At 34.1% G+C, this 14875-nt stretch overlaps 3 protein-coding genes across 3 annotated transcripts; 1 reads left to right on the top strand and 2 right to left on the bottom strand.

Annotated features, from left to right (window-relative positions):
• Positions 1-5446: 5446 nt before the first annotated feature.
• Positions 5447-6370, bottom strand: LOTGIDRAFT_158337 (hypothetical protein; the record flags this gene model as incomplete). The annotated part of the gene is made up of 1 exon (XM_009051051.1): positions 5447-6370. The coding sequence occupies one exon, from the start codon at positions 6368-6370 to the stop codon at positions 5447-5449; it is 924 nt and encodes a 307-aa protein (XP_009049299.1).
• Positions 6371-7185: 815 nt separating this feature from the next.
• On the bottom strand, positions 7186-8619 carry LOTGIDRAFT_158336 (hypothetical protein; the record flags this gene model as incomplete). The annotated part of the gene is made up of 2 exons (XM_009051050.1): positions 7186-7533; positions 8449-8619. The coding sequence occupies 2 exons, from the start codon at positions 8617-8619 to the stop codon at positions 7186-7188; spliced, it is 519 nt and encodes a 172-aa protein (XP_009049298.1).
• A 2429-nt stretch (positions 8620-11048) lies between these two features.
• LOTGIDRAFT_158335 (hypothetical protein) lies at positions 11049-14263 on the top strand (the record flags this gene model as incomplete). Its single annotated transcript, XM_009051049.1, has 2 exons — positions 11049-11123; positions 11273-14263. The coding sequence occupies 2 exons, from the start codon at positions 11049-11051 to the stop codon at positions 14261-14263; spliced, it is 3066 nt and encodes a 1021-aa protein (XP_009049297.1).
• Between the last annotated feature and the right edge of the window lie 612 nt (positions 14264-14875).

Genomic DNA, 14875 nt, shown 5'->3' with positions numbered 1-14875 from the left:
AGTCATGTGACTATGAATACCACCAGTTATTAGAAGACCAATATTTGTCATTTCTCTATTATGGTTTTTATTAGTAATAAAAATTCTTTTGTTCTTGAAATTGATTCATTTGTGATGTTAGATGAGGAATGCTCAAATATTTCTTCTTTTTTCTGTAAAATATTAGAAATATGGAAATGCTAAATTTGAGCTAAAACTCCTAACGTCTTGGGTCGGGGCTGTAACTTGGGTCTTATTTCAATGAGGCAAAAATCCTATTATCTATGAAGTCAGTTATGTCTTTCATTGTAACACTTTTAATTGACTGTACCTGTTGAAACAGTACCTACCTTTAATATAGACATCAAATAAACCATATATTTAGCAATTTTTATTTGTGTAGTTACAACCCTTGAACTCATTTCATTTGATTCCATCTTGTTTTGTAATTGAGACCAATAAGTTATAATATTTCTTCAAAATTCACCAAAAACACCATCTACATTTCTATTCACAACTCACTGTTTAGATTTTTGTATTTATTATCTACTGCCTCAATGCTTCTTTATTTTGTATATGTTATGATAGTCTAAATGTTAAGATAGATCCAGGAGGACTGTATGTAGCTAAGCGAGTCCGAACATAACAAATGTCTAAGTTCTGATCAACATCCTGTAACTTCGATCTGAAGTTAATAAAAATATATAATCTGAAGTTAATAATAATATGTAATCCACAGTGATTATAATTCAATAAATCGAAACCATGAATTTTAAACATACCTTCTTAACAAGAATAAAACAATACACTTGATAACGACTAGTGAAATCTTGTGGAAACGTAGTCGTGTTTAAGGAATAAAGTGATTGTAAACCATAATGTCTCATATTTTATGAAATACTCACTTATGATTGATTTACTTCCTCATGTAAAAAGTTCGCTAATATGTTGTTTTGGATTTCGGGTTTTGTAATGCGGATCGAATCGTTAGTACTTGATTTATTAAGTCGTGCCCTATTGTAACTGCTACCAAGTTTTAGATCTAGTTCAGGTTTCATTGACTCTCTAGAAAACTAACTGTTTATTTTAGCCAGAGTTTCTTCACAATAAAAGACAATCAACCCCAAGTTGATTTGTTCAAGGAAATTAGATCCGTGTCCAATTTGTGGATGGTCACACGGCAGGCAGATTTATTATAATTATGACAGCTTTGTCAATTCAAAATGGCCAGTCTGACACAGGCACGTTGATGAGATTTTGTATTTTTTGATTTTGTCTTGGCTGAATCATCTTGTTTGCTTTGAAAATATTTCTGATAAAAGCCTGCTGATAGTTCTTTTGCTGGGTAATTGCATTTCATTTTTTATAGTATCCTTATTAGGAAAGCCTATTTTCACTTTTACAAGATTTGTGTAAAATTTAAAATCTGAAGTTTAAAACATAACTTTCTTTTTATTTGGAAAATGGCAAAAGTATTTTTTGTTGTAAGAATGTACTTAAATATTTATATAATTTTCTGAAAATCATTCTGTTCAGGTAAATCGTGTTTTTAACACTGAAAGTTGCGTAATTCTCAAAGCCTATGTTTCATGATACAGGTTTTATCTTGAGATGATTATTGATATATCAGAAGAACATTGACTCTTATATTTTCAGCTATTTCAGCTAAAGAAATGATACTACCACAGATAGTATTACAGAGACATCCTTAGTTAACATATCTAATTATCTTAACCATTAACTTGCACCTAGGCCAGTGCTTTCATCAGACTATGTTCTCATCACCATCTAGATCAGATAAAGAAGGGTTCAAAAGACTCTTTTACCACATCAACTAAGTCTCTTTGAATCTTTAGTCAGACTTGACTGGCTGACGTTTTATAGTCCCAGTTAGTAAATTTGACGTCTGTCATGGTTTTCCCATAAGAATTAACTTTTTGAAACAAAGGACATCACATGAGCAAAAATGCCAAATTTTATGGAAATGTTTATGGATGGAATTTTAATGAAGTCCAACCCAATCTAATCATAGAATACAATAACTGAGGAAGAAAAATATTAACAAAATGACACAGAGACTAGGGACATTGAAACTGAGGCTAGAGACAGCTCGGGACAATGAAATAGGGCCAGATATTTTACGAGTATTTTATGATGTTAAACCACAAGAGACAAGGTTAAGATAAGAGTTCTATTCTCAGATTAAATCTGAAAACAATATCGTTGAACATTACGCTGGTTTTATGACCCACATGTCTTTAGATCTGAACCAATTTATGATCCAATCAAATGTCTTATCTTTCCAACTGATTTAAGTTGGAGACTGGAATGACAAACGAGTGAATTTATTGGTGAAGTAAGGTGAAGAATAAAGATTGGTTTGAGACAATAGTCAACTCTTATCATTTCATCATAGGAATTGATTTCATTACTCTTTTCCTATCTGACTAAACTGCAGATATGTTTTATTTCGTCGTTTTCCTGAAGGCAACTCCTTTTCAGCTATTATTTTGCATCGCATTGCGTTGGTTCTTTACGTATTGTGATTTGCTTAGTTACAAATGGTGGCTGTGGGTTCTAATCTCGATCAAACTACCAACTACTACGACCACCAATAACTACCATCTGATGGAAGCTAACGTTAACTTGTCATCTACCTACCTACCTCTAATCTCGATCTGCGTCAGTTTCTTTCTCTTTCTCAGGATACCTGGATGTTTTATTTTTATTATATTTTTTTTTGATTTTTTTTTGTGTAGATCAGATTATTCAACTGAGAAATTTAGGAGTAACAGCCGCGACTATAATAATGTTATAGATAATTTATTTTACATCCCTCACAGCTATAAATATTGACATGCATTGTCGTCTGTCCGTCAGTTCCCTATTTTAGATCACTATCTATAATTATTTTTTATAATTGATCATGTACTTATTCAACACTGATCTCATTTACATATCATTTGCATATCAGTTGCATATTAATTAACTTACTTATTGTTTACTGTTGTAAATGAGTTTTTATTAAATAATATTTGTCAGACTGACATCTTCACAATGTCAAGGTCTTACAAACTTGACTGCAATAGCCACCTTACTTTTAACACAGAATGCAATGATTTGTATTGTATTATGCATCTAAATTTCTGTATTTACAAACTTCTGTGTTACAGGAAATGTGGTTATTGCAGTCAAGGTTTAAGAAGCAGTTCATAATACCTTGACATTGTAAAGGTGGGCTGACATGTGATTGACAACTATAATCGGAACAGATATTTGTCCACATAAAAAAAAACTGTGGATGGATCTTTAACGTGCACAGCCTATAGCACACAGGGCTGTGGTTTATTTTCCCATCTAAATGACTAGATGCTTTTTTCATATCAGCCCCTCTGATCTGCATCACTGAGTTGAAAAAGTTCATCTTGACTTTTGCTGGGGATAGAACCCTGAACCCTAGTTTAGGAGTAAGGCTTTAACTCTCTGAGTCACCGTGGCCCCTCTAGTAAGAACATCAAATATCAATCTGTATTAATGTAACGTTATTATCAGATATCAAAACATATGTTACATGAATAATTTAAAAATTGATTAAAAATTGAAACAATATAGTTAAAACATATAATGAATGTTTATAACCATATTTATAACCATGGTGTATTGAATTATATTGTCATGTTAACATTACACATTACAGTTGATTAGAACATCAAACACCCATGATATGGACATTGCACACCCACAATATGGTAACATTATGGTGTTTAGAACATCACGCTCCCACAATATGGTAACATTATAGTGTTTAGGACATTGCAAGTAAACTATTTGATTAATTGGTGTTTCTAATGAATTATCACGTATTTTTAATCATAAGAAATGTTCTTATTTCATATAATTAAAAGTTTTAACCAATCATAAATATCCATGTATGTACAGTCTGAAAAATAAAAAAATAAGACTTTTTGACTTTTCTTGATCGGTCACTCATTGGTAATTCTCTTCTAAGTAAATGATGAATTAGCGTGAGACAAACTGACATTTTTCCCATTCATTAAAACGCCTCTACTTTCTATTTATATAAGTATTAGCATTTTCATTTTCATAAAAGAAATAAAACCTATGTTGAGATAAATGAAAATAAATTAATCACTTAAAAGACATTATAATTTTTATACGCCCACATGAAATGGGGGGCCTATATTGCCGTCAATCCGTCCGTCCGTCCGTCCATCCACAATTGCTCGTAAACACTCTACAAGAGACAATTCTTGACAGATTTTGACAAAACTTGGTATGAGTGGATGAACCCTATTGAAAATCAGAAGAATCGAAAAATATTTAGTTATTTCCCTTGTTCTTGAAAACGTTCAATATTTAGCTCGCAAACACTCTAGAAGGGACAATACTTTGATTTTGACCAAAATTGGTGTGAGTGTTCGTAATCACCCAAGGATGAACCCTATTGAAAATCAGAAAAATTGAAAAATATTTAGTATGAGTTATTGCCCTTCAATTTTTAGCTTGTAAACACTCTAGAAGGCACAATTGGTGACAGATTTTGACGCAACTTGTTGAAATTGTTTATTATCACTCATGGATGAACTCTATCGAAAATCAAAAAAATCGAAATATGTTTCATAGGAGTTATTGACTTCGTTCTTGAAAACACTTTCAAATTTTAGCTCTTAAACACTAAACGGCATGATTCTGGCTGTATTTTGATAAAACTTGGTTTTATTATTCAGTACCGTGCTGAAGATTGAATATTGACCTTCTAGAGTTTTCACAAGCTAAAAATTGACTATGTTTGCAAGAACAAAGGCAATAACTCATACTTAATATATTATTCAGTATCGCCCCAAAGAGTTCAAAAGAAGTGTATGACTGAAGGTTGAATATTTCATACTGGTGATTGTTACTGTACTGCTAAATATTTTTATTCATAATCAAAGCTGCCAGTGGGCGTATATTACCTTGACTGGCAAGCTATCTTTAATATTCTAATATCACAGCAATATATCATGGCAATATAGATATCATTTCATATCAATAAATACATTTTAACAGAAACTCTTAACAAACATTAAACTTGTGTCAAAATCTAACTCTAAACTGTTCTTTAAACAACAACTACATCCCCTTTAATGGTTTCTCTAATCACACACCCTTGTGATTACCCCTACATAATTGATTAATGTATTCCTATTGTTTTAATCCTTGTTATTGTTGCCCCACACTATATATCCTGAATGCCTTGTTATTTTGTATCATTGCTTGATAAAGACGAAAGAATCAACGTCGAAACGTCGCAAGTTATTTATTAAAGTAATTGTTATCCATATAATTGTGTTCGTGTTAAACAACACAACAATACATGTAGTTTACTCTAGAAATATCTTACTAAATGTTTTCAAGAATGATGATTTGCACTGCTCATCTACAGTACTTGAATCCTGAGTCATCTTCATAGAATTGGAATTCTGAAAAATATCAGGAACCATTCCTTCATTGATGATAATTGGATAAGTTTGATCTGTTCTTGTATTCCGGGCAGATTTGCTGCTGTCTCAGAACTTTTTATCATCTTCAGACCAGACTTGCTGAAATCACACAACCAATTCTGCAGAGTGGCTCCTGTCTTTTTAGTAACTTGATCGTATTCGTTGAAAATTATTGCAACATCGCTATCACATTCTTCATTTGGATCTTTTTCAAAATTAAAAACTGATTCTGCTAGGTTGTAATCATTTGTATCAATTGAATGGTGCATCATCTGTGTCAGTACTTCAGTTTTGAACTCGAGGCATTTAAGTCCTTCTTTCGAACACAGCAGTAGAGCCAGCAGATCGAGGACACCAGTGAATTGTTGAAGCTGTATATGATTGTTGATGATACCTTGAATAACCTCATTGTCAGTGTCAGTATAAGAGGTACGTTTGAGCTCGTCATGGACTTCCTGATAAAGGCTTAGAGAAAAGCCATACTTTTTCACCAAGTAATACAGACTTGCCATATCCTTCTTTGGTTTTGTTCTATGCTCTGAATCTTCTCCCAAAATAATTTCGCGAATTGATTTCAAAGAAGTACAATTTGCCTCAGCATCATCAAAATGTTTGCTAATCTTTATTTTTTGACAATATGCCCAGCATCGTATTGCTCTTCGAAACATTTCCACAGCATCGTTACGATATTTTTCTCTCGATGTTTGGTCGAAATCTTGCGACTCATTCATACGAATTTTACACATCCCATACTGTTCGTAACATCTATATCGATTAAATGGAGAACGATCATGTTCCAAAATGTGGTTGAATTTCTCCATTACTTCATCATAGTTAGTAGGTGTCATCTGTAATAGGGTGATTCCCCAATCATAATATACAGCCATGTTTTGTTCTTGTCCTAACTCAGCAGACTGCCTAAACAGATCAATGCAAGGGTCTAGTTTTCTGGATAATTAAAAATCTTAAGTTTCCTTCCCTGTGAATTTATCAGTCTTTTCATCATTGGATTGTTTTGTACATCTGATTTTTCATTTGATGAAGTGCTTCCTGTATGGACTGGAGCAGAGGTCGATGGGAAAGAAGAACCTCTCCATGAACCGGAAGCCTGGCTTGGGCCATATCTTTGGTTTCTCTTGGAATATTGCTGTGGTTTTCTATGGTGATGAATAAAATTGTTCCTACGAATCAAACCAAGTTGATGACAGATGAAGGAATTAGGACAGATATCGTAGGCCTTTTGAAGTAACGCCTCAGCTTCTTTAAATTGGTTACAATGTTTCATTATTCTTCCAGCTTTCATTAAGATGGCTGTGTTCTCGGGTAGACATTGTACTCCTTTGTTGACTAATTCTATAATAAAATTTCTATCGGTGTTATTAAGCTTGTCAGGTGTAAAATGTAGGTCAGCCAGCTCGATATATGATCTTGCTTTGAAAAAACGATCTTTTTCATCAGCACAGTTCTTTAAAACATATTCTAGGTGGAAACATTGTCTGGATGTATGTGTTCATACATCTTCTATAAATAAGAGCTAAACCAAATTTCCATGGGAAGTTGTTCGGATTTCTTTCCACAGCTTCTGTATATGCTGCGATGGCTTTCTTGTAAAAATTCGCGTCAAGTCTTGTATAGGCATAGGCCAATTCTGATTTAGCTACATCAATATTGTAAGGATCAGCTGCTAATTCTTTAATGTGGCTTAAATTTCTCTTAGCTTTTGTGATCTCTCCTTTTCTAATAAGCTCAATATGGCCATCATTGCACAAGCATTGATACTAGAAGAGTTGGTATCCTCCAAAACTTTAGAAATAATGTTTTCAGCCTTGTCCACATCACCTAAATTATATGAGACACAGGCTTCCAAATTATGATTCTGTATTTGGTCTAAATCACTGGATTTTAGAAGATCTTCTTTTTCGTCTTCTAATTTTTTGGAAATTTTCCTCCAATAGTTGGAACTGCACTTCTCTGTTCCCATTTGAAAATAATTAGGATATTGTTGAAGATCTTGAAGGAATGCATTGTATTCTTCATCAAATTCCATGATCTGAAAAACACAGAAACAAGAGGTAAAAAGAACACATGACACTGTTTCACTAAAGTCCAAAATCTTGTCTTTGGTAATTTTTTGTGTAACTAGCGACAGCTATACCTTATTGTAACTATTTTCTAGGGAATAAATGAAACTTGCCATTGTGTGTAATGAGAACTTATTAACTTCAAAGCGTTGAATGTTTTTCACATATTTCTTACATAATTCGCCTTATTTTTGTTATTTTGACCTTTCATTTTTCGACTGTCAATCATAAAATAAGATGACGTCGTAAATGTCAAGGTGACATCATTGTACACTGCATGATGTTGCCGGTCTTCATAAGCCCAAGAAGATGCAGAAGAGTAGAATGTAAAACTCCATTTCTTTTCTAGATCAGCCCTGTCCCACTCATGATTAATAGAAGTGCCACTGGGCAAAACCCAGGTTCAAAACTTTCATCATATGAGGAGAGTGATATCTTTCTATATGAAGTGTAAGAACATCACATAGTTTCATTTGTCAAAATTGAATATGCACACAACAATTAAAGGCCCGTCTACACGATCATACATTTGTTCAAAACATCATCATACATTTGTAAGAACATGTTCAAGCTTGTTGTGGATTTCTGTCTACACTATCAAACACCATCAAACATGATCCAACATTTGTATGATGATGTTTGACCATGTATGACCAATAATGAAGGGTAAATATTATTTTTGGTGGGAAAATAATTCAACAAGGATGCTCAAAGCAGTCTGTTGAGTGGTGCTGCTGCATCAGTTATCATTTTAACAATTCTTCGTCGCGAAAAAGCGAAAGAGGAGAGCGCGAAAGTTTTGCCAATGGGTTAGGGACTGGATCCAAAGAAGAGGTCAACATGGGGCTTATCAGGCCTGATTGGGTGATTTACAGCTAACAGACCAGGCCAGTTGTTTGTAATTCCTCTGCAATTCGGTGCATTACTAATTTTCGTAATGCCTTATCTTTATAGCCTTTAATTAAAGTGTTATAAAGACACGGGTTGTCTTCATATAGGTTAATTAATTTAGTAACATCCTGTATGGTCCAAACTTTTTCTGCGTTGGTCGCCATTTTGAAGGTGGGAAGGCAGTCACATGACGTCCATACGGCAGCTGATTTGTTAAAGATTGATAACTAATTTAAACAACATTTGTTGGAAAGATGAAACATGCAGCTAAAAATTTGAACAACATCATACATGTTTGACCATGTTCAACCTTGTTGGGAAAGCCGTCTACACGATCAAACATTTGTCCACGAACACTGTCATACAAATGTATGACGATGTTTTGAACAAATGTATAATCTTATAGACGGGCCTTTATAGTTTAATTTGACTGACCTTGTTTTTTGGAGCTTTCAGAGCTTTAGAGATTTCAGAGCTTTCAGAGATTTCAGAGCTTTCAGAGATTTCAGTTTTATATCTATACTCTCAAAACCTCAAAATCCTTATTTTTACTTTCGCTACTTTTGTTGTTACACCTGACCTGATTTCAAATAATAAACTGAATTGAGTTGTGCATAGTTCAAGATGAAATTTTAACTGCAATCATCATATATATAGATTAGGTCAAATCAACAGCCTGGAGCTCTAGTCAGACATGACTGGTATATACAGTCAAATCAACAGTCTAGAGCTCTTGTCAGACATGACTGGTAAATACAGTCAAATCAACAGCCTGGAGCTCTAGTCAGACATGACTGGTAAAAACAGTCAAATCAACAGTCTATAGCTCTTGTCAGACATGACTGGTAAATACAGTCAAATCAACAGTCTAGAGCTCTAGTCAGACATGACTGGTAAATACAGCCAAATCAACAGCCTGGAGCTCTAGTCAGACATGACTGGTAAAAACAGCCAAATCAACAGTCTTTAGCTCTTGTCAGACATGACTGGTATATATAATCAAATCAACAATCTAGAGCTCTAGTCACACATGACTGGTAAATAAAGCCAAATCTACAGTCTATAGCACTAGTCACACATGACTGGTAAATACAGCCAAATCAACAGTCTTGAGCCCCATTCAGACATGTCAAATCAACAGGCCAGAACTCTAGTCAGACATGACTGGTAAATACAACCAATAACCCTGCAACAATATGTTATGCACACAAACTAGGTCATGTGTACTACAATGTTGAAAGTGAAAGTAGGTATTTTAAAGACTTGATGATTTTTCTACGAAATTACACAGAAATATTTTGTCAGATGACTATTAGTCATGTTGTGTATAGGCTGTGATTTTATTATGCTTTTTGGACATATTGCTTTCTGTCCTTAATGTGTATATTGCCTGTTGTTGGATTTTGTTTTTATGTGGTTTGGATGGACTGACCAAGGAAATTAGAGGAAAGAATTGGATTTTTAAACAGATAGCCTAAATAATAAAGGTTAGTAACGGTATTGATTTCTTAATTCTTACAAACAGGTTTAGTTGGAAGAGACTATCACTTATGTTTTTTAACCAGGTTTCATACTGTCATTAATGCAGGTAATAATCTGGTGTACTTACTCACTTATGATTGATATACCGGTACTTCCTTGTGTGGAAAGTTAATTAGCTTGGACTTCAGGTTTCGCTTAGCGGCTCAGATCGTTAGTATTTGGTTTATTTATCACTAGTATTCAGTAGTATTTCCAAATTTATAGAAATTCACTAGCCTTATTAAGACCAACCAAATTTGTTTTAACCTTTTGTAAATGTTGAATGAACAAGGTTATGTCACTTAAATCTCAATTGATTTTAATTACTTGTGTCAAATTTGTGAAATCATACAGCTTAAACTGTGTCAAGCAAAAAATGAGACAACTGTATCAGACTTACACCATGATATCACTGTGGTTGACTATTGCTTCATCCTTACTTATGGAAGGCCGAATGGCTTTTTATTCAATGGTATTTATTGCTATTTCTTAATTCTTAATTCTAAATTCTGTATTTGGAGAAATGTTTCACAAGATTTGTTGAGAGAGATTTGTATTTGAACATTTGTTGGTAGAGTTTTGTGTTTGACGTTTTGCATTTGAAGATATGTTGAGCTAGATTTGTATTTGTAGATTTGTATTTGAGGATATTTTTGGCAAGAATTCTATTAATTCAAGAACTTGAAAACCGAAAGTTTATCGAAGAATGATCATTTTCAGTACAAATTATGATTTAGTATACAAATGTCATTTCCAATAACAAATGTTAAATTAAGCGTGCAAATTAAGAATTAAGAAATAGCAATGAAGAACATTGAATATAAAGCCATTCCGCCTTCCATACATCCTCAGTATATCTTACTTTGATTGTTGAATGTTTTACTCATGTCAACTGCTGCAGATCCAATGGTACCCTTTAATCTTTACTTTTTTGTATGCTTTCTTTTAGTCCTTTCTTTGTGTTCTGGAGCAGTAGTGCTCCAGGGTTCAATGCTGGCAAATGTGGAGATAGTACCTTCTGATTTTTCAACCTGGTTTCCCCTTGTCAGTTATGTAGGTTCGGAGAGCTGACATGGCAAAACGTAGGTTATATGAGTTACAGGCTGTGCATGATAAAGATTCCCCTACAGTTGGATATAGAAAAACAGTAGGCTAATGCTGCTGTCCTGGCAAAATTTCTCTCATTGCACACTGCATGACGTCTTTCCTTCTACATTAGTCCATAAGGTGTAGAACAGTAGGACGTAAAACTCCATTTATTTCTTTGTGCTTACCTCTTGTTTCTGTGTTTTTCAGATCATGGAATTGGATGAAGAATACAATGCATTCCTACAAGATCTTCAACAATATCCTAATTATTTTCAAATGGGAACAGAGAAGTGCGGTTCCAACTTTTGGAAGAAAATTGAAAAAAAAGTTGAAGATGAAAAAGAGGAACTTTTGAACTCTAGTGATTTGGACAGAATAAAGAATCAGAATTTGGAAGCCTGTGCTTCATATAATTTAGGTGATGTGGACAAGGCTGAAAACATTATTTCTAAAGTTTTGGAGGATACCCACTCTTCTAGTATCAATGCTTGTGCAATGATGGCCATACTGAGCTATAGAAAAGGAAAGATCACAAAAGCTAAGAGAAATTTAAGCCGCATCAAAGAATTAGCAGCTGATCCTTACAATATTGATGTAGCTAAATCAGAATTGGCCTATGCCTATACAAGACTTAATGCAACATTTTACAAGAAAGCCATTGCAGCATATACAGAAGCTGTGGAAAGAAACCCTAACAACTTCCCATGGAAATTTGGTTTAGCTCTTATTTATAGAAGATGTATGAACACAAACATCCAGGCAATGTTTCCAGATTTACAGTTGGAGACCTGTTTTAATGAAGCTGAAAAACACCTAGAATATGTTTTAGAGAACTGCACTGACGAAAAAGATCGTTTTTTCAAAGCAAGATCATATATTGAGCTGGCTGACCTATACTCGACAGCCAATGTTACTGACAAGCTTATTAACACTGATAAATATTATATTATAGATTTAGTCAACAAAGGAGTACAATGTCTACCTGAAAACACCGCCGTCTTAATGAAAGCTGGAAAACTTCTCAGACATTGTTACCAATTTGAAGAAGCTGAGGCGTTACTTCAAAAGGCCTACGATATCTGCCCTAATTCCTACATCTGTCATCAACTTGGTTTGAGTCAGAAGAACAATATTATCCATCACCATAAAAAACTACAGCATAAAACCACGGGAGGTGGAAGATATCGCCAAAACAAACAAGATCAAGACTTTGGTTCGAAGACAAGTCCTAGTTTCCCATCCACCTCTGCACCACAGCAAAAAAATACAACAACTCAAGACTATAGAAAGTTGGACCAGCAATCTGAGAGTTTGGCATTTGAGAATGGAAAGAAACAATTTGACAACAGTTTATCCTCGAAGAGTAGAAAAGAACCAGATATCAAGGATGAATCCATTGATGATTCAACACAAACATTAACAGAACCAAAACCTGTAGACATTAAAAACCCTACAGAAGTTGATAATGATTTAGAAACAGATTTAGCTATTGAAGAACCTGTAAATACACTTTCATTTCCAATTGTCAGTCCCTATCAAACCACTCTGAAACAACAGATAGGAAGCACTTTATTTGATAGTCCATCTCGTGATCATTTTGATCCTCATTCAGTGAAAAAATTGCAAAAAAGTATCAATGATGATGATCTAGATCCAGGAAGACATCCAAAGAAAGGTCATCAACTGTTGGCAGAAAAAACTGTTGTAGATGATCCAAGCAAAACTGATTCTACTGAAGGTACTACCATCCTTCTAAACAAGTCAAAGACAGATATGGAGCTAGCAGAAAGTTTGTCAAAAGTGTCTCTGACAAACAAAGCTGAGGTTGGAAAAGAACCAGTGAAGAGCTTGGAGTCATCATCATTTACACCATCACGTCCTGTTACTCAGAAATCTGAAGATATCTCATCAGTACCGACAACAACAAAATCAGATGTACAGAACAATCCAATGATGAAAAGACTGATAAATTCACCAGGGGAAGAAACTTATGATTTTGAATTATCCAGAAAACTAGACCCTTGCATTGATCTGTTTAGTCAGTCTGCTGAGTTGGGACAAGAACGAAACTTGTCTGTTTATTATGATTGGGGAATCACCCTACTAAAAATGACACCCACCAAGTTTGATGAAGTAATGGAGAAATTCAACCATATTTTGGAACATGATCATTCTCAATTTTTGCGCTACAGATGTTACGAGCAGTATGGGATATGTAAAAAACGAATGAGTAAGTCACAAGATTTCGACCAAACATCGAGAGAAGATTATCAACAAGATGCTGTGGAAATGTTTCGAAGAGCAATACGATGCTGGGCATATTGTCAAAAAATAAATTTAAGCAAACATTTTGATGATGCTGAAGGCAATTGTACTTCTTTTAAATCAATTCGCGAAATTATTTTGGGAGAAGATTCAAGGCATGGAACAAAACCAAAGAAGGATATGGCAAGTCTGTATTACTTGGTGAAAAAGTATGGTTTTTCTCTAAGCCTTTATCAGGAAGTCCATGACGAGCTCAAACATACCTCTGATACTGACACTGACAGTGAGGTTATTCAAGGTATCATCAACAATCATATACAGCTTCAACAATTCACTGGTGTCCTCGATCTGCTGGCTCTACTGCTGTGTTCGAAAGAAGGACTTAAATGCCTCGAGTTCAAAACTGAAGTACTGACACAGATGATGCACCATTCAATTGATACAAATGATTACAACCTAGCAGAATCAGTTTTTAATTTTGAAAAAGATCCAAATGAAGAATGTGATAGCGATGTTGCAATAATTTTCAACGAAGACGATCAAGTTACTAAAAAGACAGGAGCTACTCTGCAGAATTGGTTGTGTGATTTCAGCAAGTCTGGTCTGAAGGTGATAAAAAGTTCTGAGACAGCAGCAAATCTGCCCGAAATACAAGAACAGATCAAACTTATCTGTAACAGTAAAATGGCCATCTTCATCCTGGCCAACGACAACCCATCAGAGTTCACTTACTTAATGAACACAGCATTGAAAGCCCGGTGCAGTGATGACCATATCTTGAAGAAGATTTTTCCAATAACCATCAATGATGGAATGGTTCCTGATATTTTTCAGAATTTCAATTCTATGAAGATGACTCAGGATTCAAGTACTGTAGATGAACAAAACAAATCATCATTCTTGAAAACATTTAGTAAGATATTTCTAGAGTAAACTACATGTATTGTTGTGTTGTTTAAAGTGGCAGTATTTCTTTTGTTGGATTGCTTTTTTGAGTAGTTTGGCTATTGTCTTGCAACTTGTCCATTACTTTAATAGTTTTTGTTTTAAAATTGAAATTTTTGTCAACACAACAATGGTCTTGACACATCAGCAAGTTTACTACATTGAAAGAAGGAAGATAAAACTAAACTCTTCATTGGCTAACCATTTATCAACGCATTAAATTCAATCAATTCTCATTAACCTTCAAAATATTCTAGATTAAAACACTTAAATACCTTTATAATGAATTTAACGAGAGATCTAAATTAACAGAAACCAGTATGACACTGAGATCAGATACACTCCAAACTTTAGACATACCGAAGTGTAATAAAACTGCTATGATGAGAACATTTTAATATACAGCTTCTTTACATTGGAATTCATTACCACAAACTGTACAACATTCGACTTTAATTTTCATGTTGAAAAAACAAATTTAAAGATAGCTTGCCAGGCAAGGTAATATACGCCCACTGGCAGCATTGATTTTAAATAAAAATATTTAGCAGTACAGTAACAATTTCAGCAAGTTTCGTCAAAATCCTTAAAGAATTGTGA

The sequence above is a fragment of the Lottia gigantea genome (genome assembly GCF_000327385.1).
Source record: "Lottia gigantea unplaced genomic scaffold LOTGIsca_16, whole genome shotgun sequence".
In the NCBI taxonomy this organism is placed as follows: Eukaryota; Metazoa; Mollusca; class Gastropoda; family Lottiidae; genus Lottia; species Lottia gigantea.
The sequence above is the reverse complement of the archived record's forward strand: the minus strand, read 5'-3'. Positions and strand labels throughout refer to the sequence as shown.